We start from the raw sequence: 27,919 nt of genomic DNA, 5'->3' as shown, positions 1-27,919 counted from the left end.
ATAAATAATGATAATAATAATGTAGTATAAGATTATTAGAACACAATTCACTAATGTAATCTTGAGCATTATGTGAATATCGATCTTGCGATGCCTTTAAAAATGACACACTGCACCTTTAATGCACGATATCTGCTCAAGCGGAGAGACGTGAGCGTACGATCGTGAAACCCTCAGTATATTTGTGGCTGAGAATGATTTGATATTTTAAACACAGACTCTCAGATCGTTGCCAAGTTTGAAGCCATTCTTTCCCAGCTACATGCTCATTATAGTCAGAGCAACAAGCTGCTGGAATTAATGGCAGCTTTGAGTCTGTGCCCAGTTTTACATCTCCTCTGATGAAACGTGTGATTTTCTGCCCTCTCGTTCACAGAGACTGGATGCTCTAGCTGACGGTTACTCGCTAGCTCCACCCGATGGCGGTCAGTGGGAGCGAGACGTGACGGAAAAGCCGGTGTCGGTTTACATGCCTGACTACCAGGTGGTTACTGTGGCTCTGAGCGGACAGCACACGGTTTCGGAGCTCCTGAACACCGCCTGCAAGGTGCGAGGACCTACAAACTTCACCCCAGACTCTTAGTACAGGACCGGCTAAAATTCAGGGGTTTATGTTGTTGTTTTTTGTCATGGTCTAGCATGTAAACTGTTGTTAACTGACAATTTTAAGCCAACTCTATGAATATGTAAATTCAGACACTCCCATTTGATGCCTTGCTGGCTGGGAAACTGCTGGTAAAAAAATTACACTTTAATTTGCAGTAATCGTTCTATCTTTTTCTTCCTAAGATGCAGAACCTGGACCCCAGCCTACACTGCCTGCGTCTGCGCAGCTGCGTCGACGATCGGATGGAGGTCAGGACTCCGGCACCGCAAGAGAACCTTCACGAACTGGTACCAGAACTCAGGACTAGCATTCTTTCTAGATTAGATTAGATTAGATGTTTTGCCCTCAGTACCGAGCTTGGTGGTGACGGGTAAGCTGCTTTAATCGCTGTAGCTTTTGGAGACGTGAAGATGTCGGCTGCTCTGTCCTGCATGCATGATTTTCTTGCTTGCCACGAGAACTCGAGAGGAAGAGTGTGGAAAGTGGCGCGGTAACCGAAACACGCAGTAACCGAAACACGCAGACGACAGCACTTTAGAAACCGTAGACGCTTTCTGCTTACTGCTAGTATCGCATGTAACACGTGTGCAGACGAATGAGAAAAAATGGTGTGATAGCAGCTTTAATGCTGAGTGTTAGTGTTGTTGTGTTGTATTTAAGCTAAATGAGCAATGCTACATGTTTTCTCTCTCTCTCTCTCTGTCTCTCTCACTCACTCTCTCTTTCTCTCTCTCTCTCTCTCCATTCTCTCAGTTGTATGATGAGGTGGAGGTCAGCGCTCTCAGTGTGTACATGCTCCACATGACTAAACCAACATGCACAGGGGATTTTGGTATAACTGACACACACACAGACACACACACACACATACACACACACACACGCGTCATGTACAAGAAGTGTAAGGATAGTCTTCTGAGAAGCTGGCTCAGTTTCTTCTCTCTGTCCTTCAGGGTTTGCTGTTACAGGACACGTGGACAGTCTCCGCCACAGCCGCATCTTTGTCACTGAAGTTCTCTCGGATGGAATTGCCTTCAGTGAAGGTAACAAACTCTACCTCAGCTTTTATCAGTTCTACATTAAACAATAAAACCACGCCTAGGCTGTTTGCATCTGTGATCGAGGCCCCGATGTGTCGTTAGCTTGTGGTTTCCACAGGATCTTACTAATCTGGTGTAACTCTTCAGTGTGGTGTTCCACAGTGTGTTTATTTACTTATAATGTAACAGTTCAGGAACTATTTCATCCGTCAGAAGTTCAGAAGAGCGTCAGCACACACACTCACTGTGTCTTTCACATGTGCACAGGTCTGAGACCAGGCGATGAGATCCTGGTTCTGAACGGCTGTCGGGTCACGACTCTGGACCTGGCTCTTATTCAGACGCTGTTCAGCGAGAACACGCTGCACCTGACTGTCAGACGAGAGCCGACTGTCTCGACACACACACCCCTAACACACACACACAGCATCCAGCAGCCAGCAAGGGACTTCCTTTACTGCCATCATCGAGCCAAGTCTGCTACAGGTACACACACACACGCACCTCACAGACCTAATCAGATAGCTGTGTCTAACACTGGTCCTTATTAATGAAAGTGCTCTGTGTTCAGTGACAGCAGCGCTCTGTGTCTGCGTCTCTCTCGCAGTTTTGAGGACAGTGTGTAATTCACTGACCGCGACTTCTTGTCTATTTCCTGTGTGTTTGTAACCGCTCCATATTATAACCAGAGACAGAATAACTTACAGTAGATCACCATCACAGCTGCAGTGCCTCGCTTTCCCTGCATGCTATTTATATTAAGTTAAATTCTGGTGCCTTTCATGCCTCATCGCACTTCCTGTCCAAAGCTTGTACTATGTGCCTTCTGCTTCCTGTAACGGGGATCGTCTCTCCTTTGGCGGCGTGAAAGTGTGTAGATGAAACAGCATGAGATGGAGTGCTGCTGTGTGCCATAGGTACGCGTTCAACACACAGGGCTATGTAGCATTAGCACGACCAAAGACTGTGTGCTTAACTAGGGTGAGTGTGTGTGAGTGGAGTGAGTGAGTGTGTGTGTGAGTGGAGTGAGTGAGTGTGTGTGTGAGTGGAGTGAGTGAGTGTGTGTGTGAGTGGAGTGAGTGAGTGTGTGTGTGTGAGGAGTGAGTGTGTGTGTGTGAGGAGTGAGTGTGTGTGTGTGAGGAGTGAGTGTGTGTGTGTGAGGAGTGAGTGTGTGTGTGTGAGGAGTGAGTGTGTGTGTGTGAGGAGTGAGGAGTGTGTGTGTGGTGTGTGTGTGTGGGGTGTGTGTGTGTGGGGTGTGTGTGTGAGGGGTGTGTGCGTGCGTGTGTGTGAGGAGTGCGTGCGTACGTGTGTGTGAGGAGTGCGTGCGTACGTGTGTGTGAGGAGTGCGTGCATGCGTGTGCGTGTGAGGAGTGCGTGCGTGCGTGCGTGCGTGAGAGTGCGTGTGTGTGTGTGTGTGTGAGAGTGTGTGTGTGTGTGAGAGAGATTATTTTAATGTATTTAAAATAATTAATTAATTCACAGTCCAGAAAAACTTTGCATCATTTTGGAGCTGTTTAAAGTTTATAGATGTGGAGACGAGTTTGTCTTTAGTTCCTCAAACAGTGATGTTATGTGCAATAGAATGTGAAAGTCTTCCTGAGTAAAGTTTACCACATTCTCACACACATACACACACATACACACACACACACACGCACACACTCACACACACATCCACAAACACTTGTAAGGCGTTTTGAAGTGAAATTTGTTGTTGTGTTCTTGTGACCTAACAGGAGAGAAAGGAACTTTATTGAATTGTATTGTGTCAGGCTTTTAAACGTGCTGCTGGCTTTCACAATTCAGAGGTTTTATTTCATTATTTTCTGTATTTGGGGTGGGTGTGTGTGTGTGTGTGTGTGTGTGTGTGGTGAAAAGTGTCATAGCCAGAGGTTTATTTCTGTAACCGTCTAACTTAAGTTTTAATATAGTGTGTGTGTGTCTGTCTGTGTGTGTCTGTCTGTGTGTGTCTGTCTGTGTGTGTCTGTCTGTGTGTGTCTGTCTGTGTGTGTCTGTCTGTGTGTGTCTGTCTGTGTGTGTCTGTCTGTGTGTGTCTGTCTGTGTGTGTCTGTCTGTGTGTGTCTGTCTGTGTGTGTCTGTCTGTGTGTGTCTGTCTGTGTGTGTCTGTCTGTGTGTGTCTGTCTGTGTGTGTCTGTCTGTCCGTGTCTGTCTGTCCGTGTCTGTCTGTCCGTGTCTGTCTGTCCGTGTCTGTCTGTCCGTGTCTGTCTGTCCGTGTCTGTCTGTCCGTGTCTGTCTGTCCGTGTCTGTCCGTCCGTGTCTGTCCGTCCGTGTCTCTGTGTCTGTCCGTCCGTGTCTCTGTGTCTGTCTGTCCGTGTCTCTGTGTCTGTCTGTCCGTGTCTCTGTGTCTGTCTGTCCGTGTCTCTGTGTCTGTCTGTCCGTGTCTCTGTGTCTGTGTGTGTGTGTGTCTCTGTGTCTGTGTGTGTGTCTCTGTGTCTGTGTGTGTGTCTCTGTGTCTGTGTGTGTGTCTCTGTGTCTCTGTGTGTGTGTCTCTGTGTGTCTCTGTGTGTGTGTCTCTGTGTGTCTCTGTGTCTCTGTGTCTGTGTGTGTGTCTCTGTGTGCATGTGTGTGACTGTGACTGTGTGTATGTGTGTGACTGTGTATGTGTGTGACTGTGTATGTGTGTGACTGTGTATGTGTGTGACTGTGTGTGTGACTGTGTGTGTGACTGTGTGTGTGACTGTGTGTACGTGTGTGACTGTGTGTACGTGTGTGACTGTGTACGTGTGTGTGACTGTGTACGTGTGTGTGACTGTGTGTGTGTGTGTGTGTGTGACTGTGTGTGTGTGTGTGTGTAAAATGACAATTTGAAAAAGGAAAAAAAAAATGAATGCATAAAACCAGAAAGAAAAAAAATCAGAAAATGTGTGAACAAACTTTTAAACTCAAATCTCAAACTCAACACACAACAGCGGTCATTTGTTTCTTCATGACACGTCTGGATCAGGTTACACCAAATTTCCCAAAGATTATATTATTTAAAAAAACGACAGGATTAATCAGATCATTAAACAGTGAGTTAATGAGAGTCCTGATTCCTGAACGCTTCATTAAACCAGTTTAAATAGATTTATAGCAGATCAGGCCTTTGGCCTTCAGCTGATTCTCCTATTTTCATCTGCACTCTCATTCCGTAATCATCAGCACCTCGAGCGTGTCTTCCTCATTACGAGTCGTGACTCGGAGGATGTGGTTACGTGTCCCTGCCTGTGGGGGCGCTGTTTCTCCTCTACAGATACGGGGAGGACGATGATTATGAGGGAGCTCGCGAACACTCGCACTGTTTAATGAAATCTCACCTGCTGAGGTCTTTTATTTCACACTGCGGCATGTTTATATCGAGCTGCAATGTAAATATACTGTAGTGTGTGTGTTTGTGTGTGTGTGAGTGAAAATATCCAGTGATTTGCAGCCACACTACTGACCAATCAGAAGTCTTATCAAAACTTACATACGATTGGGGAAGGTAATAATTCCTGCTCCTCGCATGTCTCCAGAATGTTTCTTAGCAGCGACTCACGTGCACATCGCTGTTCCTCTTTTCTTTGCAGACGTGTCGTGTGCGTCCGAGGCCTCGGGGAAAGCCGACGTAGAGACGAGGCGACATCATCGCCAGAGCCTCAGAGTCGTGCAGCACAGCAAGGTGAGATTTCACTTAACACCGCTTTATACGCCGAATAACTGTCACTCCTCACCGTCACTCCTCGCCGTAACCCCTCGCCGTCACTCATCAGTTAATCACATCAGCAAATAATCACGGAAGACTTTATTCAGGAGAAACGTGAGGATGTGGGATGATGTATTGTGGGCGCAGCTGCGTCGTCGTCTGATTGGTGTGATTAGTTATCACTCGCTCGTTTACTCTTTTCACGGCTTCATGACATTTCTGCAGCCTGCTTATTACTGTCAGGAGCTCACACACACACACACACACACACACACACACAGCAGCAGTTGTTTTGCAACCCACGCGCGCACACAGATGGGGAGCTAACAGGCCGCGGTGTTTGTTTTCGTTGAGTCTCTGTCCTCAGATCAGTCATCCTAAGCAGGCCGACTGAACGCAGGCCGACAGCTGAGATAAATGAAGAGCGTAAGGAGGAGTTTTGTCCTGACGGGTCTTTATTTCATAAAACCGCTCGCTTGCTTTTCTGTTGTAGCTTCAGAAAAAAGGCAGCAGTCCATCAGGGACAGATAATTAATAAGCGTCCGGAGCTGCCGCATGCTGCCCAGTGCCATGTTTCAGTTGCCTGGAAACTGACGAGCCTCAGATCCGGTGCTGATGTGACGCGTGTTAATACACACCAGGAGCAGGTTTACGAGTCCTCACGTGAGCATCACGTGAAACTATCGTGGCCGCTCACACCGTGTACCGATCGGTTTCACAAACACACAACAGTTTAAATGGACCTGCTGCTTCCTGTAGCTGTAGTCTGTAGTTTATTAAGCTTTAGTTTAACGTCTGTTAAAATAGAAATATATTTACACACATTAGAATTTGACTAAATAATTCTAACTTCATCTAAACATCTAATAACATTTTTCTGAAGTTTTTTGGCTTTCGCACTAAACGCCACTTTTGATATAATTTTTTAATGATTTTTAAATTTAGAAAGTTAAAACCTAGTGACTAGTTTACACTTTTAATGAATTAAAATTAAAGATATTTCATTTCTGTTGTATTTATGTTGCTTTAAGGGATAAGTGACAGAGCTGAGACAGGGGCAGAGCTCAGTTCTGGGCTTTGGGAGGAAGAATAGCCCTAAATAGTTCAATTTTACAAACGGCTCCTTTAATCACACTCAATGAGCGCATGTTTACTTTACTGCTGATTTGAAATGGCTGTAAATGTCACTGTGTGTGTGTGTGTGTTTGTGTGTGTGCGCGAGTGTGTGTTTGTGTGTGTGCGCGAGTGTGTGTTTGTGTGTGTGCGCGAGTGTGTGTTTGTGTGTGTGCATGTGTGAGTTTGTGTGTGTGCGCGCGCATGTGTGAGTTTGTGTGTGCGCGTGTGTATGTGAGTGCGTGTGTGCGCGTGTGTGTATGTGAATGTGTGTGTGTGTGTGCATGTGAGTTTGTGTGTATGTGAGTGCGCGTGCGTGTGTGTGCGCATGTGTGAGTTTGTGTGCGCATGTGTGAGTTTGTGTGCGCATGTGTGAGTTTGTGTGCGCATGTGTGAGTTTGTGTGCGCATGTGTGAGTTTGTGTGCGCGTGTGTGCATGCGTGTGTGAGTTTGTGTGTATGTGAGTGCGTGTGCGTGCGTGAGTTTGTGTGTGCATGTATTTGTGTGCGTGCGAGTGCGTGTATGTGAGTGCGCGTGGGTGTGTGCGCATGTGAGTTTGTGTGCGCAAGTGTGTGCGTTTGTGTGTGTGTGAGTTTGTGTGTATGTGAGTGTGTGTGTGTGCGCATGTGTGAGTTTGTGTGCGAGTGCGTGCGTGTGTGTGTGTGTGCGACCTGCCTGCCTTTAAGCCGAGCAGGTGGATTAAACACAACACATTCTCTCTGCCCTTTTTATTTGCTCATTGATGTGTGGCGCTCCCTCTGTGCCACGTATTGAACCTCATTATACACAGTGAGTGTGTGATGGTGGTGGTGGTGTGTGATGATGGTGGTGGTGTTCAGAGCTGTTACCCTACAGACGGATTCTTTAATCTGATTATTATCTCCACCCTCACACTGCTGTTTTCTTCCTCAGAGTGTAAACGAGGGAAATGGATATAAGATCTAACGCACAGCGGACAGTCTCCATGTTCATAACTCATAATCATAATCTCTGTGTGTGTGTGTGTGTGTGTGTGTGTGTGTGTGTGTGTGTGTGTGTGTGTGATTGTAACGGAATCCCGTCTCGCCCACGACGACAGTTGTGGGACTGAGCTCAGATTTCCTGTTTAATGTGGATTAACAAGCTGAATTGAGGAACATTTCTGTAGCTTTAGAGCTTCGGTTCAGTAACATTTTAAATAATAAACCTAATAAACCTGTATATTTATTTGAATATTCTGCTGTCAGAGTCACACTGGAGACACCAGTGGTGTGTAAATCTCAAGACTCACACACACTCTCCATTAATGCGCACATCAAAGTTTCATAATAACATTAATGAGGCTTAAAATTAGAAAAGAAAAGGAAACATAGAACAGCTGAAAATATCAGTCTGGAGAGAACAGTGAAGCGTCAGGATTTCAGCAGCTTGTGTCCGGATGTTTACAGGTCAGTCTGAAACTCACAGTTCTCCCGAGTCATGTACGGTTTGTATATTGGTGATCAATCCTGGACTCATGATGCGAGTCCTGCTTCGCTGCTAAACGAGACAAACGTCTTATTTTTCTCTGAAGGACCTGCCGTGCTAAACGCTGCCTACGTTTGGGATGTTAGGAACGTTTCCTTTCCTGTCCTGGGATACGTTGCTCCTCAGCACGTACTGATGTTCGTTATGACCTTCGAGGTCCTGACGCTTGTGGAGAGTGAAAGCTACGAGTTTCACAGCAAATCTGTGAGAAACTACACTTGTGGTTTTCTGAGTAAACTGAATCACACTCGAGCCTTCACACACACTGTGAGGGCAACTTCTGCAACCTTCAGACAAATGTCATAACAGCAAGCCAGTGGTTGTCTAAATGTCCTCCAAATATAACTAACAGGCAATGGTTGGACATCTCCCAGTCCTCCCAGAGCTCCCAGTCCTCTGTCTTTCAGAATTCTGTCTAAAAGGAAGATGATTAGTCGGCACACAGTCACGAGCCTGCTAATGATCTCTGATCGACACAGCCGTGGTGTCTGAGACAGCTCCTCACGCAGAGCTGCAGATCTAAAGCAAACACATACACACACACCAGTGAGTTCCCACGGCTGAGAAGAGCGAGCACGATGCCAGATCCAGCTTTTATCTCCACGCTTTATTGAACTCAGGAGAATTTGCTAGCGGAGATAAAAGTTATAAAGTTCGAGTGAAATTAAAGTCAAACTCTACACCCACATTAAACATGTTTATGTTGAAATATCTCCGTGTCGTTTAGCAATTCTGCTGCTAATTATCCTGATTATTCGTTGGCTGGTGCCGTGCTTACTATATGCCTCTGGGCGGCTGCGAGGTCACAGGAGGACGCGGTTGTTGATGACATTTGTAATCTTTAATATGTTTAAAATAAGAATGCAGTAGAGTCTGGTCTGGGATAGTTAGCCTTCTATGTGAAGGTGGTAGAGTGTACAGTGTCGAGTGTAGTGCGTACAGTGTAGTGTGTACAGTATAGTGTGTACAGTGTACAGTGTAGTGTGTACAGTGTCGAGTGTAGTGTGTACAGTGTAGTGTACAGTATAGTGTGTACAGTGTAGTGTGTACAGTGTCGAGTGTAGTGCGTACAGTGTAGTGTGTACAGTATAGTGTGTACAGTGTAGTGTGTACAGTGTCGAGTGTAGTGTGTACAGTGTAGTGTGTACAGTATAGTGTGTACAGTGTACAGTGTAGTGTGTACAGTGTCGTGTGTACAGTGTACAGTGTAGTGTGTACAGTGTCGAGTGTAGTGTGTACAGTGTAGTGTACAGTATAGTGTGTACAGTGTAGTGTGTACAGTGTAGTGTGTACAGTGTACAGTGTCGTGTGTACAGTGTACAGTGTCGTGTGTACTGTGTACAGTGTCGAGTGTAGTGTGTACAGTGTAGTGTGTACAGTATAGTGTGTACAGTGTACAGTGTAGTGTGTACAGTGTCGAGTGTAGTGTGTACAGTGTAGTGTACAGTATAGTGTGTACAGTGTCGAGTGTAGTGTGTACAGTGTAGTGTGTACAGTGTACAGTGTACAGTGTAGTGTGTACAGTGTAGTGTGTACAGTGTACAGTGTACAGTGTAGTGTGTACAGTGTCGTGTGTACAGTGTCGTGTGTACAGTGTCGTGTGTACAGTGTCGAGTGTCGAGTGTAGTGTACAGTGTGGTGTGTGGAGTGTCGTGTGTGGAGTGTCGATTGTAGTGTACAGTGTGGTGTGTGGAGTGGAGTGTCGTGTGTGGAGTGTGGAGTGTCGAGTGTGGAGTGTCGAGTGTGGAGTGTCGAGTGTGGAGTGTCGAGTGTGGAGTGTCGAGTGTGGAGTGTCGAGTGTGGAGTGTCGAGTGTGGAGTGTCGAGTGTGGAGTGTCGAGTGTGGAGTGTCGAGTGTGGAGTGTGGAGTGTACAGTGTCGAGTGTACAGTGTCGAGTGTACAGTGTCGAGTGTCGAGTATAGTGTACAGTGTGGTGTGTGGAGTGTCGTGTGTGGAGTGTCGATTGTAGTGTACAGTGTGGTGTGTGGAGTGGAGTGTCGTGTGTGGAGTGTCGTGTGTGGAGTGTCGTGTGTGGAGTGTCGTGTGTGGAGTGTCGTGTGTGGAGTGTCGTGTGTGGAGTGTCGTGTGTGGAGTGTCGTGTGTCGAGTGTGGAGTGTCGTGTGTGGAGTGTACAGTGTCGTGTGTGGAGTGTACAGTGTCGTGTGTGGAGTGTCGAGTGTCGAGTGTGGAGTGTGGAGTGTGGAGTGTCGTGTGTGGAGTGTGGAGTGTACAGTGTCGAGTGTCGTGTGTCGAGTGTCGTGTGTGGAGTGTCGTGTGTGGAGTGTACAGTGTCGAGTGTCGTGTGTGGAGTGTACAGTGTCGAGTGTCGTGTGTGGAGTGTACAGTGTCGAGTGTCGTGTGTGGAGTGTACAGTGTCGAGTGTCGTGTGTGGAGTGTACAGTGTCGTGTGTGGAGTGTGGAGTGTCGTGTGTGGAGTGTGGAGTGTCGTGTGTGGAGTGTCGTGTGTGGAGTGTCGTGTGTGGAGTGTCGTGTGTGGAGTGTCGTGTGTGGAGTGTCGAGTGTCGTGTGTCGAGTGTCGTGTGTACAGACTGAAGGACTAAAGCACCGCTGCATCACGCTGTTTAGGTGGAGACAAATTGACAGCTGTAGGAAAACGTTAACCCAAAAAAATACAGCAGCGTGTTTACTGATGTTTACTTTGAGGAAAAAAGTACATTTTTAGTCCAATTTATATTGAATCTATTTCTTAGTTTTCTTGAATCTATATTTTTCTTTAATAGTTTATATCTCTTTATTTCTTTATTTAATCTTTTTAGTCACTTTTTAAATATTGTATTCATTTATTTATTTATCTAGTTATATTTTTTAAACTATATTAGGAGCAGCAGGTGTGTTTTGTCTGATTGACCAGTTCGGATATCGTGTGTGCGTGTGTGTTTGTGTGTGTGTGTGCGCGCGCATGCGTGTGTGTGTGCGCTTCTGGATCTCTGTATGGAGAAGATCATGTGACCCTTCGGTTCCTGGTTAAAGCTCCACATTGTCCCTCATCAGCACTTCTTGGCTGCTGCTCACTACAGATTCCTGCAGCAGCTCCTCAGGGAGCCTGAGCAGTGTGTTGGTGTGACTGGAGCTCTGCACAACATAATGTGAAGCTCACTGTAACTTACTCTGATTTATGGCTCCAGTCTTTATTTATTGAGCTTTAAAAGAAGATGGCAGCTTTGGCACAATAGCTTTCACCTCAGGGATGAATCACGACGTGTCAGAGCTTTACTGCTGCATGGCAGGATGATTTCCTCTGACCAATGGGCACGGCTCGCACCACCGGCGCACACACACACACACACACACACACACACACACACACACACGCAGTCAGAAAATATGACATTGTTTTTATTCTGAACAATCAATATAGTACAGTAGAGTAATCAACACGTTTGTCCCACAGTATTCTGATCGCTCCATACGAGCAGCTCTGACGAGTTTAAAGTGTGCGGAAACTTGGAGGTTTTTATACGTAGTGATACATCAACAAAGATCTAACTGCATAAAAAGTGTTTTTTTTAAATAAGCAAATATCGTAGTCGCTGCGGCGTAAAGGAATAAAACACGCAGCGTCACCACGGTGATTCCGCTTCATCGCCCCACTCGGTTGTAGTTTTATCCTCCTAAAGATAATCAGAAATTTGCACTGTAACACAAAACCCTATTCATAAGCAATCATGATATTTCTTGGTGCCTGAGAGCCTGAGAGAAATGATAAATTACCTTCTTCTGCACAACACACCTTAACTGTGATGATTATCCTTCCCGCTGGCTCGGACCTCGGCGTTAACAGCAGCGCTTTGCGGAACAGCCAAGAAAGTCCTCGTCGTGTCGATGTAGAGAGCCGAGAGCTTTTGGCACCGTGTTCACACAGACGCTTCTTTATGCACAGCGGAAGCTGCAGAGGCTCACGGCGGTCCGCTCGGCCCTGCCCGGGCGTTTCCCAGCATGCACTTGGCTCGTGCTTTTTGTCCATTCAACAGCTATTGATATGCAGATTTCACTGTTTCCCCGACTGCCTACGTTTACAGTCCCTGTTAGAGATCGATTGATGGATCCTGACACAAAGCCCTCGAGTCTTGAAGGATTGAAAGATGTTCGTGAACTTACCGAGCATCGTATGAGAAAGGAGAGAGAGGAGAGAGCAGGTCTCAGACGGGGAGGAGAGCAGGTCTGAGACACAGGGAGGAGAGAGCAGGTCTGAGACAGGGAGAGGAGAGCAGGTCTGAGACCAAGAGAGGAGAGAACAGGTCTCAGATGGGGAGGAGAGCAGGTCTGAGACAGGGAGAGGAGAGCAGGTCTGAGACCAAGAGAGGAGAGAACAGGTCTCAGATGGGGAGGAGAGCAGGTCTGAGACAGGGAGAGGAGAGCAGGTCTGAGACAGGGAGAGGAGAGCAGGTCTGAGACAGGGAGAGGAGAGCTGGTCTGAGACAGGGAGAGGAGAGCTGGTCTGAGACAGGGAGAGGAGAGCTGGTCTGAGACAGGGAGAGGAGAGCAGGTCTGAGACACAGGGAGGAGAGCAGGTCTGAGACACAGGGAGGAGAGCAGGTCTGAGACACAGGGAGGAGAGCAGGTCTGAGACACAGGGAGGAGAGCAGGTCTGAGACACAGGGAGAGGAGAGCAGGTCTGAGACACAGGGAGAGGAGAGCAGGTCTGAGACACAGGGAGAGGAGAGCAGGTCTGAGACACAGGGAGAGGAGAGCAGGTCTGAGACACAGGGAGAGGAGAGCAGGTCTGAGACACAGGGAGAGGAGAGAGCAGGTCTGAGACACAGGGAGAGGAGAGCAGGTCTGAGACACAGGGAGAGAAGAGAGCAGGTCTGAGACACAGGGAGAGGAGAGAGCAGGTCTGAGACACAGGGAGAGAAGAGCAGGTCTGAGACACAGGGAGAGAAGAGCAGGTCTGAGACACAGGGAGAGAAGAGCAGGTCTGAGACACAGGGAGAGGAGAGCAGGTCTGAGACACAGGGAGAGGAGAGCAGGTCTGAGACACAGGGAGAGGAGAGCAGGTCTGAGACACAGGGAGAGGAGAGCAGGTCTGAGACACAGGGAGAGGAGAGCAGGTCTGAGACACAGGGAGAGGAGAGAGCAGGTCTGAGACACAGGGAGAGGAGAGCAGGTCTGAGACACAGGGAGAGAAGAGAGCAGGTCTGAGACACAGGGAGAGGAGAGAGCAGGTCTGAGACACAGGGAGAGAAGAGCAGGTCTGAGACACAGGGAGAGAAGAGCAGGTCTGAGACACAGGGAGAGGAGAGAGCAGGTCTGAGACACAGGGAGAGGAGAGAGCAGGTCTGACACAGGGAGAGAAGAGCAGGTCTGAGACACAGGGAGAGGAGAGAGCAGGTCTGAGACACAGGGAGAGGAAAGCAGGTCTGACACAGGGAGGAGAGCAGGTCTGACACAGGGAGGAGAGCAGGTCTGAGACACAGGGAGAGGAGAGCAGGTCTGAGACACAGGGAGAGGAGAGCAGGTCTGAGACACAGGGAGAGAAGAGCAGGTCTGAGACACAGGGAGAGGAGAGAGCAGGTCTGAGACACAGGGAGAGGAGAGAGCAGGTCTGACACAGGGAGGAGAGCAGGTCTGAGACAGGGAGAGGAAAGCAGGTGTGATCTGTAACAGTAAAGGCAGATCAGACATCATGCCGGCTTTCAGAGCAGTGAAACTGAGGAGGAAGAGCTGCGCTGTGAGCTGGAGGACGAAGCGTCATGCTCGTGCTGCCTGGACGTTCCTGTACAAACTCGTCTTCAGGGTAAGGATGTGTTTAGCAGCACGATGTGTCTCATTCCACCTTTTTCTGTTTCTGATCTCAAAGCTCCAGGTATGGAGATCAGACCCAGACCCGGTCCTTGCGCTGTTTAATCACAAACAGTCTCTCTGCAAATTTCTGTTCCGATGCAGCGTGAGAGACGCGGTCAGAGTTTTAAATACGTCACGTGATCTTTCTGGATGTTCGGATCGTCTCGAAAGCTTCACCTCCGTGCCGAGTCTTCATGGAGCTCATGGACATTAATGCTACGGCACAGAGACGTTCTGTACGACTGACCGATTCAGACTTTAGAGACGGTCAGAAAAGTCTTCGTTCCTCATGTAAAGGATTGTGGGTAATGTTGTCTGGATCTTCTTGACTGTATTGTAGAGCAACGAGCTTCAACTGGCTTGCTCATTTCAACCCTCTAATATTGGGGGCTGTTTATGATGGACAGGAGATGCACATGGGGTTAAACACATGGCCAGTGTGAGGCATGTTCATGAGGAGAACATCTGCACAAAAAAAAACATCTACAGAGAGAGAGAGAGAGAGAGAGAGAGAGAGAGAGAGAGGTGTCTGCTCTGCATATCTCCCTCTGTTTTTTTGGTCTTCGTCCCGCTCTCTCGCCTCCACATGCTCCTATTTTCATCTGTTTTTTGTGGTGCATCACACCAGCCTGGTGACATACAGCACTGCAACAGCAGACTGTCAGAGGATGACTCACCTCACTGTACCTGCAGCTCCACGCTCGTCATTCAACTCGTCAGCCTGATGAACGTTTCTCACGATTTTCCATTAGTCTCACAGCGGTGTTCAGCTGTGTGTGTGTGTGTGTGTGTGTGTGTGTGGGCGGGCTCCGGCGTTACCGCACAACTCGTCTTCACCCACGCAAAAACAAGCGGCATCTCTAAAACACCGTCATCAGCAGGGGGTTCAGTTAATGTGTGTGTGTGAGGAATAAAACACTGCGTCGTGCTGATGGAGGGAAACGATCCACAACTCTGAGGTTGATTGTTTTCCTGTAACAGCACATCCACAGGGGATTTATTCCCCTTACACCTCAGCAATCTGCCTACCAGGGCAAACGTCATTTATTACAGATCCTCGTACTTTTATCCGTTTACGGCTGTGTTTAATGTTCCATGAAGCAGGTTCTCCAACATCTCTGTACTGAACTCGTCCCTGAACACTTTTAAAGATTTCATTTGTTATGAAAGTTTGATGAAGATAAAGTGATGACTTCGTATCAACAGTGTCACGTTGTCGTTATCGGCGTCACGTGAAACATTGATGTTTACAGTGTGTGTGTGTGTGTGTGAGATAAATGTTTAATCCGGATACATCTTAGCTGTTCCTATTAGCTGCAGTGAAGATGCAGGCATCCGTGTGTGTGTGTGTGTGTGTGTGTGTAACAGCTTCTAATCTTTAATTAATGAGTGATAATGAGCTCCTGGGAGGCGTAGCGATCACGTCTCTGGTCTACACTCTGCATCTTTTCCTCTTCCTCCCTTCTCTCTCTTTATCTTTATCACTCTCTCCTTCTTTGCCTTCTTTCTCCCAGATTTTTGACGGTTCTCTGGAGCAGCTACACAGTAATTAGTGAACGCTGCAGGCTTCATCCGAGACTCACGACTCTCGTTCGGCTTCGTACCCGCTTACACTTTTTTGTTTGTTTGTGTTCTCACACACACACACACACACACACACACACACACACTCACTAACTAACACACACTCGTTTACACACACAGACACACACACAACACAAAACAAAGCTGGCTGCTGTGTCGCCTGTTTCCTTGGTGCTTCCTTTATCAATTTCTTAGGATGCGGGTTACACACACGTGCACACACACACACACACACACTCACTAACTAACACACTCTTACACACGACACAACACAAAGCTGGCTGCTGTGTCGTCTGTTTCCTTGGTGCCCTTTATCAATTTCTTAGGATGCGGGTTACACACACACACGCACACACACGCACACACACACAGTGAACGAGTTCATTGTGGTATACAGAGATAAACCGCTCATTGACACGCTGCCAACACTTTACTTTGACGTTACATGATGTGTAGCAGCATCTTTTGGTGTGTTGTGTTTGTGTAGATGATCACACACACACACACACACACACACACACACACACACACACACACACACACATCTCGGGTCACTTACTGTTACACATAAACTGCTGTTTATTCCACTTGCTGCACTACACTCTTCTGAGGGGATCGTCACGTCTATACTGATGTGTGACAATAGGGTCGGATAAACGCTGACACAGCTCTCTGTCTCTCTGTCTCCCTCTCTGTCTGTCTCTCTGTCTGTGTGTGTCTCTCTCTCTCGCTTGCTCTCTCTGTCTCTGCCTGTGTCTCTCTCTCTCACTCGTGCTCTCTCTGTCTCTCTCTCTGTCTCTGTGTGTCTCTGTGTGTCTCACTCGCACTCTCTCTCTCTCTCTCTGTGTGTCTCTGTCTGTGTGTGTCTCTCGCTCGCTCACTCTCTCTCTCTTTGTCTGTGTGTCTCACTCTCTCTCTCTGTCTGTGTCTCTCGCGCTGTCTGTCTCTGTATGTCTCTCGCTCGCTCACTCTCTCTGTCTCTCTTTCTTTGTGTGTGTGTCTCACTCTCTCTCTCTCTCTGTGTGTGTGTCTCTCTCTCTCTCTCTGTGTGTGTGTCTCTCTCTCTCTCTCTCTGTGTGTGTGTCTCTCTCTCTCTCTCTCTCTCTCTCTCTCTCTCTCTCTCTCTCTCTCTCTCTCTCTCTCTCTGTCTGTCTGTCTGTCTGTCTCTCTCTCTCTCTCTCTCTCTCTCTCTCTCTCTCTCTCTCTCTCTCTCTCCACCCTTCCAAACCAGACTAATTGATACTTTTTCTGCCATTTCTTTTAAAAGAGATGCGACAGAACATTGAGTTTTATTCACAATGAACAGATGATGTGTTTTAAACAGAGACACGACCCACAGAGGACATAAAAAACTCTCATCTGCTTGTGGGTTTTTTATTTTTATTTTTTTGTTCCAATCAATCTGGACTCATTCTGTGTCTAAAAATGATCACATGACCTTCAAATGCTCTGGAGCTGCATCAGTGATTAGCTGCAGGAACCAGAGAAGAGCCTGTAGAAGAGCAAACTTACACCTCGAGAGGTTTTTAGAACCGCATTGGTTATAAAAAAAAACAGATACAAGCGCAAACAAATATAAAGAAAACTTCTCCAAATGGATCATGATCTGGAGTGATGAAGCTGAGGATGAGGAAGAGTCACAGTTCACACAGCCTACTGACATTCCTGATGTTCTTCATGCGTTTCTTGGGCATCGTGAGCAGGACCTCCTGAGTGTTGGACCTGTATACGTGTTACAGACAGCGCTGTTGTGTCGCACGGATAAAGTTTTTATACGTCATTAACAATAACTTTGCTCGTTCTCTTGCGCTCTGTGAAGAGACGTTAAAACGGCCGCCGCGCTGCACCCGAGCTTTTTATATCGAAGCTTTATGAATCATTTTTCTTTACAATCTTTAAATGTTGAAATATTAAATATCTTCCTCCATTTTTGGATGTTTTAATGAATTTTTAACTCCTTAAAGCTTAAAATATAAATCTAAAATATAAACTATTCCAGTCTGCAGTCAGGAGGACAGGAAGTTGTGGCTCGTGGTTTCGTCATGCGGTTAAAAAACGTCACGGACGGATCACGAGCGGCCGACCTTCAGAGTGACTCCTCACTACGGTGAAGGTTGTTTTATCACTAATGCAGTTATTTTTTCCCCATCATCTATACTGACAATGTCATTCCAGGAGTGTGTGCGCGTGTGCGTGTGCGTGTGTGTGTGTGTGTGTGTGTGTGTGTGTGTGTTCAGTGGAGATCTTGGCGACACTCCCAGTGTTCTCGGCGCTACAGAACCGACTCTTATCCACTAAGAGGCTCACGAACCAGAAGCCGACCTGAAAAATGCTGGAAATTACGATTGAATATTTTCAGGTTGCTTCGCTCCATAAAATGTTTTCTTTGTGGGCGGAGCTTACGTGGTCCAGTCGGCCGTGTCGAGCCTTACGACGTTTCCTCCTTCGTGTTTCGAGCCGTGCCCCGTGGTTAATCGCGGCGTCTCGGATCAGGGATCATCCACAATCGGGTCATAACGTCGCCCAGGAATGTGGGAGGAGTTTTGATGGATGTTTTGCGGGGGGATTAGTGATGGGAACATGAAGTAACGACGGGGAATCGAACGGCGTACGAGTGACACGGCAACTAGCGTCCAGCCAGAAGTGAAGCGGGGGTGCCAATACTTTTAATCTTACTGAGAATAGAGAGAATACGGAGTGATCGAAACAAATGAGGTCTCACAACACAGCAGAGGAAGAGGAAGAGTGACGGATTCACGTGTGTCGGTTTACGTGACAACACCGACTTCAGATTAATTCATCAAATAAATCTGCTCTGCTCTTACGGTGGCTTTTTTTTTTTAAATCTGTCCACGTTATTATTTTGTTTTGTCTCACATGTTGATTTCAGACATAATGAGAAAAACATTGCTCTGTACTTTACACCTTCTCGGTATCCAGTTTAATTTAAAAACAAGAGCGAGCTTATTTTCTTCTCCCTTATTACTCTGTGGGTCGTCTGAGCGTCTGCTGTTTGTGTTGCAGAGCGTGGAGACGGTGTGCACCCTGTATCACTCCCACCAGGACGCTTCCGGAGGACGGATGGAGGTCCGGAAGGAGACGACGGGTCCGGACGCCGCCCTGCTCAGACCCTGTCCACGACACATGTCCGTCACCGAGAGACTACGCAAAGTCGTGCAGGAGTTAGTGGACACGGAGAAATCCTACGTCAAGGTAAAACCCGCGTTGGGGAAATAAATACACAGATATGAGAACCGATAGAGAATGTAAAAGCAGGGGATTATGGGTAAGCATGACGCTTCAGGTGATGGTGTCTGCTCCGACTCGTCATCTCACGCCATCGCCATCAGACACACGTTATTACTCTGTCCTCTTAAACAAGTGATGCAGAGCAACACTGATGCGTCGTCGAAGAAAGAAAGATCGAGTAAAAGAAGCAAATGTTATCGAACGGAGAAGGAAGATTGGGTTTATTTTTATTAATTTTTATAGTCTTTATAGAATGAGTTGTATTTAAATTCAGCATCATCGTTTGTGTTTAAAGTCAGACGCATAACGCCGATAGTTACTGACGTTCAATTAAAGTCCATCAAGCCGGCGATGATTAAATTGTGTTAGAATGATGTAGCTTGGCTCGGCTACGCCGCGATAAATATAGCGACGGTCTGCCAATGCTGTAGCACGCAGCGTCGTCGTGGGCGAGACGGGATTCCGTTACAATCACACACACACACACACACACACACACACACACACACACCCCATCCCCCTGGCTAAAACAAACGATGTATAAAAATGGGATATGGAAATTAAACTTTCAAGTCTTTTTCTGTTAAACTGAACATAAGGATAAACTGTACACCGAAATCTGGTCTGTATTCATTTATTTTTGTTTTGTCAGGATCTGAGCTGCTTGTTCGAGATCTACCTGAAGCCCCTGCAGAAGGAGACGTTTCTCACACAGGATGAGGTAAAAAAAACAAACTTAACATTTTCCCGTTCAAGCCGGAGACTAAAATAATAATTTAATGAGCGGTGTTAACAGTTGTGACTAATGCTAATGGCTAGCGCTTTAGCCTGGCTGAACCGGGCTCGACCGCGTCACGGCTCAGGACGTCTCTGGAGAGACGAGCGAGCGGCATTAAAGAGCCATTAGCGCACTGGGACGTGCCCTTGTAGTGGAGTGAGCGAGCTGAGAGAGAGAGAGAGAGAGCGATAGCGAGTGGTTAAGTAGAGCCACTCAGGATAATGTGACCGAGTGATAAACATTAAGCACTGAATGTCAGGACAAGTTAAGAGCCAGTGTGTGTTTACACTTTATCACTCAGACCACCGATTGGTCAGATGGTGTGTGAGGTCCTACTAGGGAAACTCTTATAGGTTCTCTGTAGAACCCCACATCAAAGGGTGTTCTTGTGATCCTTCACCATCCACCATCTTGTCCAGGATAAAGAACTTACTGCTGATGGGCAAAGAACCACCGAGGAACCACCGAGGAACCCTTCTTTTTATATCATTAATTTCTCCCTTTGCCCTGATATTCATTTTGTGTGCTTTCTTCTGCATAACATTTGCTTTCCTGACTATATTAAACGATCTCTTTCGAAAGCAGAAGCTGCGTAGAATAACGCCGTCTGTCGTCTTGTCCTCTTCTCCCAGATGGAGAGCTTGTTCGGGAGTCTGCCGGAGATGCTGGACTTCCAGAAGGTGTTTCTTCAAACCCTGGAGGAGAGAATCGCCTCGACTCCAGACTTCAGCACACTGGAGACCCCGGGGCAGTTCAGGGTAAATCTCAGCTCTCACTACGCGTGACATCTCTTCTTCGTCTCTTGTTGCCGTGTCGTGAGCGTTATGGTCTGCGCTCCTGGGCGTGGCCTGTTCATAAGTAGCTAAAATGTACAGCCTGCATTTAACTAGTTAAATTAAATAATACAGTAAACACTACGTCTACTTCTGAGCGTTATTTAATTATTTATTTATTTGACCTTTTTTTTTGAGCCTGACTTCTGCATGTTCGAGCGTCGTCAGTCGTCGGTGATTATAAACGTCAAGACGCATGAATAGATTTTCTCTTCACGATCCATCAGGACTGTAACATCTCCCTCTCTGATATTCACAATGATCTTTTGTTCGGTTCGCTTTTGTTCCGATATTAATGTTCCGCCTGAACGTGACTATTACGCCGTCAGTTTATTCTCTTTATTTTCTCTCTCTCTCCATTTTCTTTTGTTGCTGTTCAGAAGCTGCTTTTTTCTCTCGGAGCGTCATTTCTTTACTACGCCGATCACTTCAAGCTCTACAGCGGCTTCTGCGCCAATCACATCAAGGTCCAGAAGGTTCTGGAAAGAGGTACGTCTCCATGCCGTGCTTGTGACGGTTGTATCTATGGCAGCGAGAGCGTTAAATCGAATACGTTTAATGTTCACTTTATGGTTTATTTTTTTTGCGTGCAGTTCCTCCTTTAGTCAAATCATTAAAAATATTTTCAATTAGTATTAAATTCTAATCTTGAGATTTACAGGTTAATGTGCTGATGAAGTCTCTGATGATTAAACGCGACACGTTCTGCATTAAAACGTGTGATGTATGTAAGCATCGTGCTGTTCATCTGCAATGCAGTTCCTCTGCAGCCTTAAAAGCTCTCACATCCTTTTAAAGTTTTTTCAGGCTCATAAATTTTATGAATTCTGTCCTCTTCGATGCAGTAGGTCTGATCTATAATAAGGATCTGATCATTAAACCTGATTGTGACTAAATATAACTGGAATAATGTGTGTAACATTGGCCTGGTTTCAGACTCGGGCACGCTGCCCGGTGTAAAACCCAGTGAGCTCTGTGACTCTGAGGGAGCAGAAAACTGCCCCCTGGCGTCTTTAATTTGTCTCATTACGGGATCAGAACATCAGCTCTGTACACAGGAACAGAGACCAGGGTTCCATGTGTGAGGAACGATCCGGAGCTCTGACACCGTGCTACTGACCGTAAAAGGCTCGTTTTACTGAAACCCCCGAGTCAGGAAATGTGTATTAGTGATGCAGTCTGTAGTCGTGTACTCGTATCTGTGTGTTTATCTGTAGTCGTGTACTCGTATCTGTGTGTTTATCTGTAGTCGTGTACTCGTATCTGTGTTTATCTGTAGTCGTGTACTCGTATCTGTGTGTTTATCTGTAGTCGTGTACTCGTATCTGTGTGTTTATCTGTAGTCGTGTACTCGTATCTGTGTGTTTATCTGTAGTCGTGTACTCGTATCTGTGTGTTTATCTGTAGTCGTGTACTCGTATCTGTGTGTTTATCTGTAGTCGTGTACTCGTATCTGTGTGTTTATCTGTAGTCGTGTACTCGTATCTGTGTTTATCTGTAGTCGTGTACTCGTATCTGTGTGTTTATCTGTAGTCGTGTACTCGTATCTGTGTGTTTATCTGTAGTCGTGTACTCGTATCTGTGTTTATCTGTAGCTAACGAGTATGAGCTGCAATAGAAACAATAACGTATTCATATCAGAGCTGCCGTTACAGAACAACAGTCAATCAGACCCTTCTGACCAATCAGACCTTGCTGACCAATCAGAATCTGGTATTAATGAGTTAACTCAATGCCTCATGATAATAAGAATAAATGGTTATGTAACAATTTATAATTATATTTTAGTTTTTCTAAAGCTGAATTGATTTGAACGACACGAGCTGGATGTGATTTGATTCATTCATTAATCCTGTGTCAATTGTGCTGGAGTAATAGACCTGTTGCCACGCCCCTGCTTCTCAGAGTATGTAGGGTAGGGTAGGATAGGATAGGTTAGGGTAGGGTGGGGTAGGGTAGTGTAGGGTGGGGTAGGGTGGTGTATAGTAGGGTAGGGTGGTGTAGGGTGGTGTATGGTAGGGTAGTGCAGGGTATTGTAGTGTAGACACAAACGCTACTATCTCCTGAGCTGTGTGTGTGTGTGTGTGTCAGCAGTGTTGGTAATTACAATTTCTCACACACTGCGTCTGTTGTGCAGGAGATGTGCTCGTGCAGCGATAAAGATTTTTTTTTGCCTACGTGTTAATTGCCTGCCAATTACACTCCAACGTGCGCGAGCGGCCTCGGTGCGAGCGTTTTGTTAACTGCTCTCACTGTCTCTGATACTCGACACAGAGAGGTAGCTGTTCAGGGACAGTAACATGGCTGCTTCACTCTCACCTCATTCATCTGCAATGAAGCGCCTTTACTGCAGCGTCCGTAAAAATAAATAAATAAATAAATAAATTTCTAAACAAAGGGTTCGGGTGGAGGGGGTGTATAAGAGCTGTGCTGCCTGCTTGTGGATGCGTGATGATGTGATTATGTAAATGTGTGTGTGTGTTCAGCTAAAACAGATCGAGCCTTTAAGGAGTTCCTGGACGCGAGGAATCCCACCAAGCAGCACTCGTCTACACTCGAGTCGTATCTGATTAAACCGGTGCAGAGAGTGTTAAAGTATCCTTTACTGCTGCGGGAGCTGGTGTCCCTGACTGATACGGACAGTGAGGAGCACTACCACCTCACAGGTACACACACACACACACACACACACTACCACCTCACAGGTACACACACACACACACACACACACACACACACACACACACACTACCACCTCACAGGTACACACACACACACACACACACACACGCCCACAGGTACACACACACGCACTACCACCTCACAGGTACTCTCTCACACACACTCTCACACACACGCACTACCACCTCACAGGTACGGACACACACGCGCACACACACACACACACGCGCACTACCACCTCACAGGTACGGACACACACACGCCCACACGCCCACTACCACCTCACAGGTACACACACACGCACTACCACCTCACACGCACACACACACACACTCTCTCACACACACGCACTACCACCTCACAGGTACGGACACACACACACACACACTACCACCTCACAGGTACACACACACACACACGCGCGCGCGCGCGCGCGCACTACCACCTCACAGGTACACACGCACACACACACGCACGCACTACCACCTCACAGGTACACACACACACACACACTCTCTTTCACACACACTCTCTCACACACACGCACTACCACCTCACAGGTACGGACACACACACACACACACTACCACCTCACAGGTACACACACTCCGTCACACACACACACACACGCACTACTACCTCACAGGTATACACACTCTCTCACACACACATACACGCACTACCACCTCAAAGGTACACACACACACTCTCTCACACACGCACTACCTATTTATTGTTACAGAGGCCTTGAAGGCGATGGAGAAAGTGGCCAGCCATATAAACGAGATGCAGAAGATCTATGAGGATTACGGTGCCGTGTTTGATCAGCTGGTGGTGGAACAAAGTGCATCAGAAAAAGAGGTATTTCTTCATCCCTAAACCAGCAGCTCCCTCAGCAGCTCGTCCTTAAACCTACACTACAGTCAGAGCAGCTGTTAGAGAGAATGACGCCTGAATATGTGCACTTTAGTCTACGGGTCAGCTCTGTGTACCACATCAGCCTGTTTAGTGACGTCCATAAGAAGCTCCGCCCCCGAGCAGGTTTTAATGCCATCTAAGAAATTAGTCACAAGCATCAGCCGTCGATAAGAAGTTAACTGTGACTTATTGAGTATTTTATAGTGTTTTATTGTGTTTGTCTCTCAGGTCACAGAGATTTCCATGGGAGAGTTTCTCATGCATTCCTCAGTGACGTGGCTAAATCCCTTCCCGTCTCTCGGCCGCATGAAGAAGGAGCCGGAACTCACCATATTTGGTAGCTACTTCACACACACACAACACACAGACACATCCTTACATGTGTGACATTAGTAGAATCACCGTAGTATTACTCATAGTGTTCGTTTATTGATAAAAATACTCCCTCGGGCGGCTGCCCCAAGAGTTTCCGCCATAATAGTCGCCTGGGTTGCGTATGTATGTGTGGGTGGAGCTATCGATACAGGGGAGACACCCATTTGGGTTAGGGGTGTGTTTGTTTTGGTGATTTCAAATGTCAACACTGACTTTCAAACATCGTGCACTGCCCCTTTAATGTGCCTCTATTGTATACATCTTGTAATAACGTTCACGTTAAAGTTCAAAGATATTTCTTTTAGCACAAGTATGAAATAAAACCTTCTGTGTTTGTGCCGGTGTAAAAGTGATGACGTGTCTTTTCCCTCACCAGTGTTTAAGAAGGCAGTGATCCTCGTCTACAGGGAGAGCAACAAGCTGAAGAAGAAAATGGTGAGTCTGCTCTCTGTCTTACTGCAATAACTAGTGTTTAAGTGCAATAATCAAACACTGCTAATGAATCATTATTCCCTCTGTGTGTGTGTGTGTGAGACAGAACATTCCACGCTCCGCCCACTCGCACGGAGATCAGGACTGCGTTAAGTTCCGCTGGCTGGTTCCTCGCTCCGCACTGCATGTCAGACTGGGGAACACTGCAGGTACGACGGCACAAACAAACCCGATTACATCACAGCATTACTGTATTCTGATTGGTCAGAAGAAAGCATGTCATCGTTGATGCTTTAAAGTTTTCTGCAAGGAGAAATGTGTTTGACACTTAAGTTCTTATGAAGCTACAACTTTATTTAACACAAGTGAGAAGAGCAACTAACTCATTTCACAGCTGTTACACAACCACAACGTGTGCAGACAAAAGGCAAGAAATTGTGTTTAAGTGGTAAAATAATAACCGTTTGTAACTCGCTGAGACTTTCATGGATGTTCTGGTGCAGAAACAAATAAAGCTTCAGACTGATAACAGTAACTTCGTCCTCTGACACACAAAGGGTTTTATTCCTCACATCATAATTACATTTCACTCTTCATGACAAACAGGAGTCATTATTTATTACATACGTTTCGCATTCTCTTAAAGTCTGTAACAATTAAAATAAATAAATAAATAAAAAGCTGAACGAGAGATTTAGAGTTGCAGCATCTCCACGGCAGGAACTTTACACTGGGATTAACAGAGTAAAATGTGAGCAAACATAATGAACAGGAAGCCATCAGATATTCAGCATTACTGTGTGTTCAGTGGGATAAGTCTCTCTCTCACACACACACACGGTAACGTTTTACTGATAAAAGACGAGCGAGTTAAACGAGTCATGTTATTTGCACACAGAAATGAACTGCGTCTGGGAGCTGATCCACACTAAATCTGAGCTGGAGGGTCGCCCCGAGACGGTGTTCCAGCTGTGCAGCAGGTGAGCTACACCGTCATGTGGCTCATACAGAAGCTCTGAGCCTTGTACTGAGATGCTAACTGTATGCTAACATCTCCTACAGCACACCTGAGAGCAAAGTGAACACTGTCAAGGTGATCCGTGTTGTTCTGCGGGAAAACGCACGCAGGGGGACACGAGGAACCGAGCAAGCAGCTGAGAGAACCTGCAGAGAACATCTGGCTCCTCTGAGAGGAAGTTTACCTTCATCGGCTAAACTCGGTCAGTCCCAGCGCTCTCTCTAACACACACACACACTCCCTAAGAGGAAGGTGTAATTTACACACACACACACTTACACAATCATCCATTGACGTGTCTGAGGTTCTCTCACGTGTGTTTCAGGTTCCTCTCGAGCATCCTGGTTGTGTCAGAAGCCCACCAGCATTAACTCTCTCGCCAAAAGTGACACACTGAAGCCTGTGCAGTTAGACTCCGATTCGGCGAGCGAGAGCAGCGGAGACCCGCACAATGCCCCTTCATCAGAGGCTCCGCCCCCATCCTCCAACCTCAGACGCGGGAGCATGAGGGAGTCGGACATTCTCAGCGACGACGACGGGTTCAGCGAGCGCTTGGCTCACCGTGACTCCACCCCCGGGTCGATCGAGACTGGGTTCCACGAGCTGCACCTGAGCGACGAGGCCCGCGAGGAACCCGAAGGTCGTGAATTGAACTCTCCCGCGCCTCAGCCGAGACGGGCTCACTTCAGCGCCGTGAGGCGGCGGTCGGCGAGAAGCGAACCGAGACGCAGCCAGGCGGCGCTGCTGAGTCTGAGGCAGCACAGCCGCTCTCTGGACAGCCAGTCAGACTGCACGGTGGTCAGCGTCGACCTGAATACGCTGCTAGAGCGAGACTTTAGCGTGCACAGCCTCACCTCCGTCGTCAACGAGGACTGTTTCTACGAAAATGCCAACAAGAACAATGCCACGGCTACGCCGTCATAGCCGCCTGTCTGTACACTGTTTATAATCTGGAAGAGGAATTCGCTTTAACCTTCAGGCCACGCCCTCACTATCAATTCGGGGTTCTCTGTGGAGCCACAGCATGGATTTGTTTCCTTGTGTTTGTGTAAAAAGGAAAACAATCATTAACTCCATGTTGACCAGCGACTCGTCTCCCCAAACCTGCGCTGACCTGCAGGAACCAATCAGATGTTCCGTCGGCTTCTTTTGTGCCTTTTTATTTTTACATGCTTTTGGTCTTTACAGTTTTTATGCTTTTTATTATTTATTGAAAACTTTGTTGAATAGGAAGTTAAAACCTGATGGTGTTTTTATTTAGCATGAGGTTTGTGACTGTTCTGGGGTCAGTATCAGTAAAAACAGCTTTTTTTAAAATGCCAAATATGTACAGTATTTTTCTGAATAAGTGTAAATTTAATTTGTGCTGCGGTTTAACGACGCGTCACAAGTGTTGTGTAATAAAGTGATGTCCAGTCGTGCTGCGGAGGTTTGTAAATGAACCGTGAATAAAAATGTCTTTTGGTATTCGACTGTGTGGCCGTAATGAAATAAACGAGATGGATGACCTCGGTCACGGCGAGCGAGACGGACGGGAGCGTGTCCGAGCCTGATGGAGTCGCGCTGAACGCTGGGGTAAAATCCCTGGGGCAGAATTAGTGGCTGAATCAGCATGAGCACATTTAATGCAGCTTTACCAACTCAGCGTCCTGATTTTCGGTTCCCCATTAAATTAGTCAGCAAGTTAAAACAGCCGGGAAAAAAAAACGTCATTTACGATTTTAACGCGACTCCTGATGCGCAACGATAACCTCCGACGTTTATAAAGAGAAACGATATTAATGTTTAATATTATTTACTTTTTTACACAGATGTTAATGAAACAGACAGAGTGACATCTTTTACCTGTAACACGATGTCCGACGGTGGAAACGTTCAGTGTTTCGCTTCATCGGGGTAAAAAAAAAAAAAAACACGTGCCCGAGCGGCACGCTGGGGTTTTCGATATGAGAGTGAAGCGGCTCAGTTTCTTGAAGGAAAACGTTGCTCTGGCAACAGACTGAATTTATTTTTCCAGGAGATTTCTGACCTTCGTCGGCATTCTACTGCTCTAACGGTGAAAATCTGCTGTCAGACGTTTCATTTATTTATTTATTATAACTATTCATGCTGCGCTCTAACCTCGGACGTCTCTAAAGTCGTTGCTAGAGAAACGTCTCGCTCTGTGAAAGCTCGACGTTATGAGGCTCTTTGTGCTCTGAAGCGATTACGGTGCTGCTGTCACTTTGCTATATGACAGCAATACAAGTCAAATGTAAATTCTTTTGAACCGAGGAGATGAAACGACCTGAATA

At 46.8% G+C, this 27,919-nt stretch overlaps 1 protein-coding gene across 3 annotated transcripts in view; it reads left to right on the top strand.

The window, feature by feature from the left end:
- tiam2a (TIAM Rac1 associated GEF 2a) overlaps positions 1 to 27,092 on the top strand; it is a 68,269-nt gene extending 41,177 nt beyond the window's left edge. For all 3 annotated transcript variants that reach the window (XM_047821359.1, XM_047821358.1, XM_047821360.1), the window contains 18 exons: positions 377 to 547; positions 790 to 894; positions 1,361 to 1,439; positions 1,561 to 1,650; positions 1,915 to 2,133; positions 5,217 to 5,308; positions 18,365 to 18,553; positions 19,242 to 19,310; positions 20,000 to 20,125; positions 20,581 to 20,689; positions 22,687 to 22,866; positions 23,625 to 23,743; positions 24,029 to 24,137; positions 24,552 to 24,610; positions 24,714 to 24,816; positions 25,506 to 25,587; positions 25,670 to 25,827; positions 25,951 to 27,092. In XM_047821359.1, the coding sequence (XP_047677315.1) occupies positions 377 to 547; positions 790 to 894; positions 1,361 to 1,439; positions 1,561 to 1,650; positions 1,915 to 2,133; positions 5,217 to 5,308; positions 18,365 to 18,553; positions 19,242 to 19,310; positions 20,000 to 20,125; positions 20,581 to 20,689; positions 22,687 to 22,866; positions 23,625 to 23,743; positions 24,029 to 24,137; positions 24,552 to 24,610; positions 24,714 to 24,816; positions 25,506 to 25,587; positions 25,670 to 25,827; positions 25,951 to 26,549 (2,658 nt within the window). In that variant the 3' untranslated portion in view covers positions 26,550 to 27,092. The remainder of the gene's footprint in view (positions 1 to 376; positions 548 to 789; positions 895 to 1,360; positions 1,440 to 1,560; positions 1,651 to 1,914; positions 2,134 to 5,216; positions 5,309 to 18,364; positions 18,554 to 19,241; positions 19,311 to 19,999; positions 20,126 to 20,580; positions 20,690 to 22,686; positions 22,867 to 23,624; positions 23,744 to 24,028; positions 24,138 to 24,551; positions 24,611 to 24,713; positions 24,817 to 25,505; positions 25,588 to 25,669; positions 25,828 to 25,950) is intronic.
- The last annotated feature ends 827 nt before the right edge of the window (positions 27,093 to 27,919 follow it).

The sequence above is a fragment of the Tachysurus fulvidraco genome, chromosome 12 (assembly GCF_022655615.1).
Source record: "Tachysurus fulvidraco isolate hzauxx_2018 chromosome 12, HZAU_PFXX_2.0, whole genome shotgun sequence".
Classification (NCBI taxonomy): Eukaryota; Metazoa; Chordata; class Actinopteri; order Siluriformes; family Bagridae; genus Tachysurus; species Tachysurus fulvidraco.
The sequence above is the reverse complement of the archived record's forward strand: the minus strand, read 5'-3'. Positions and strand labels throughout refer to the sequence as shown.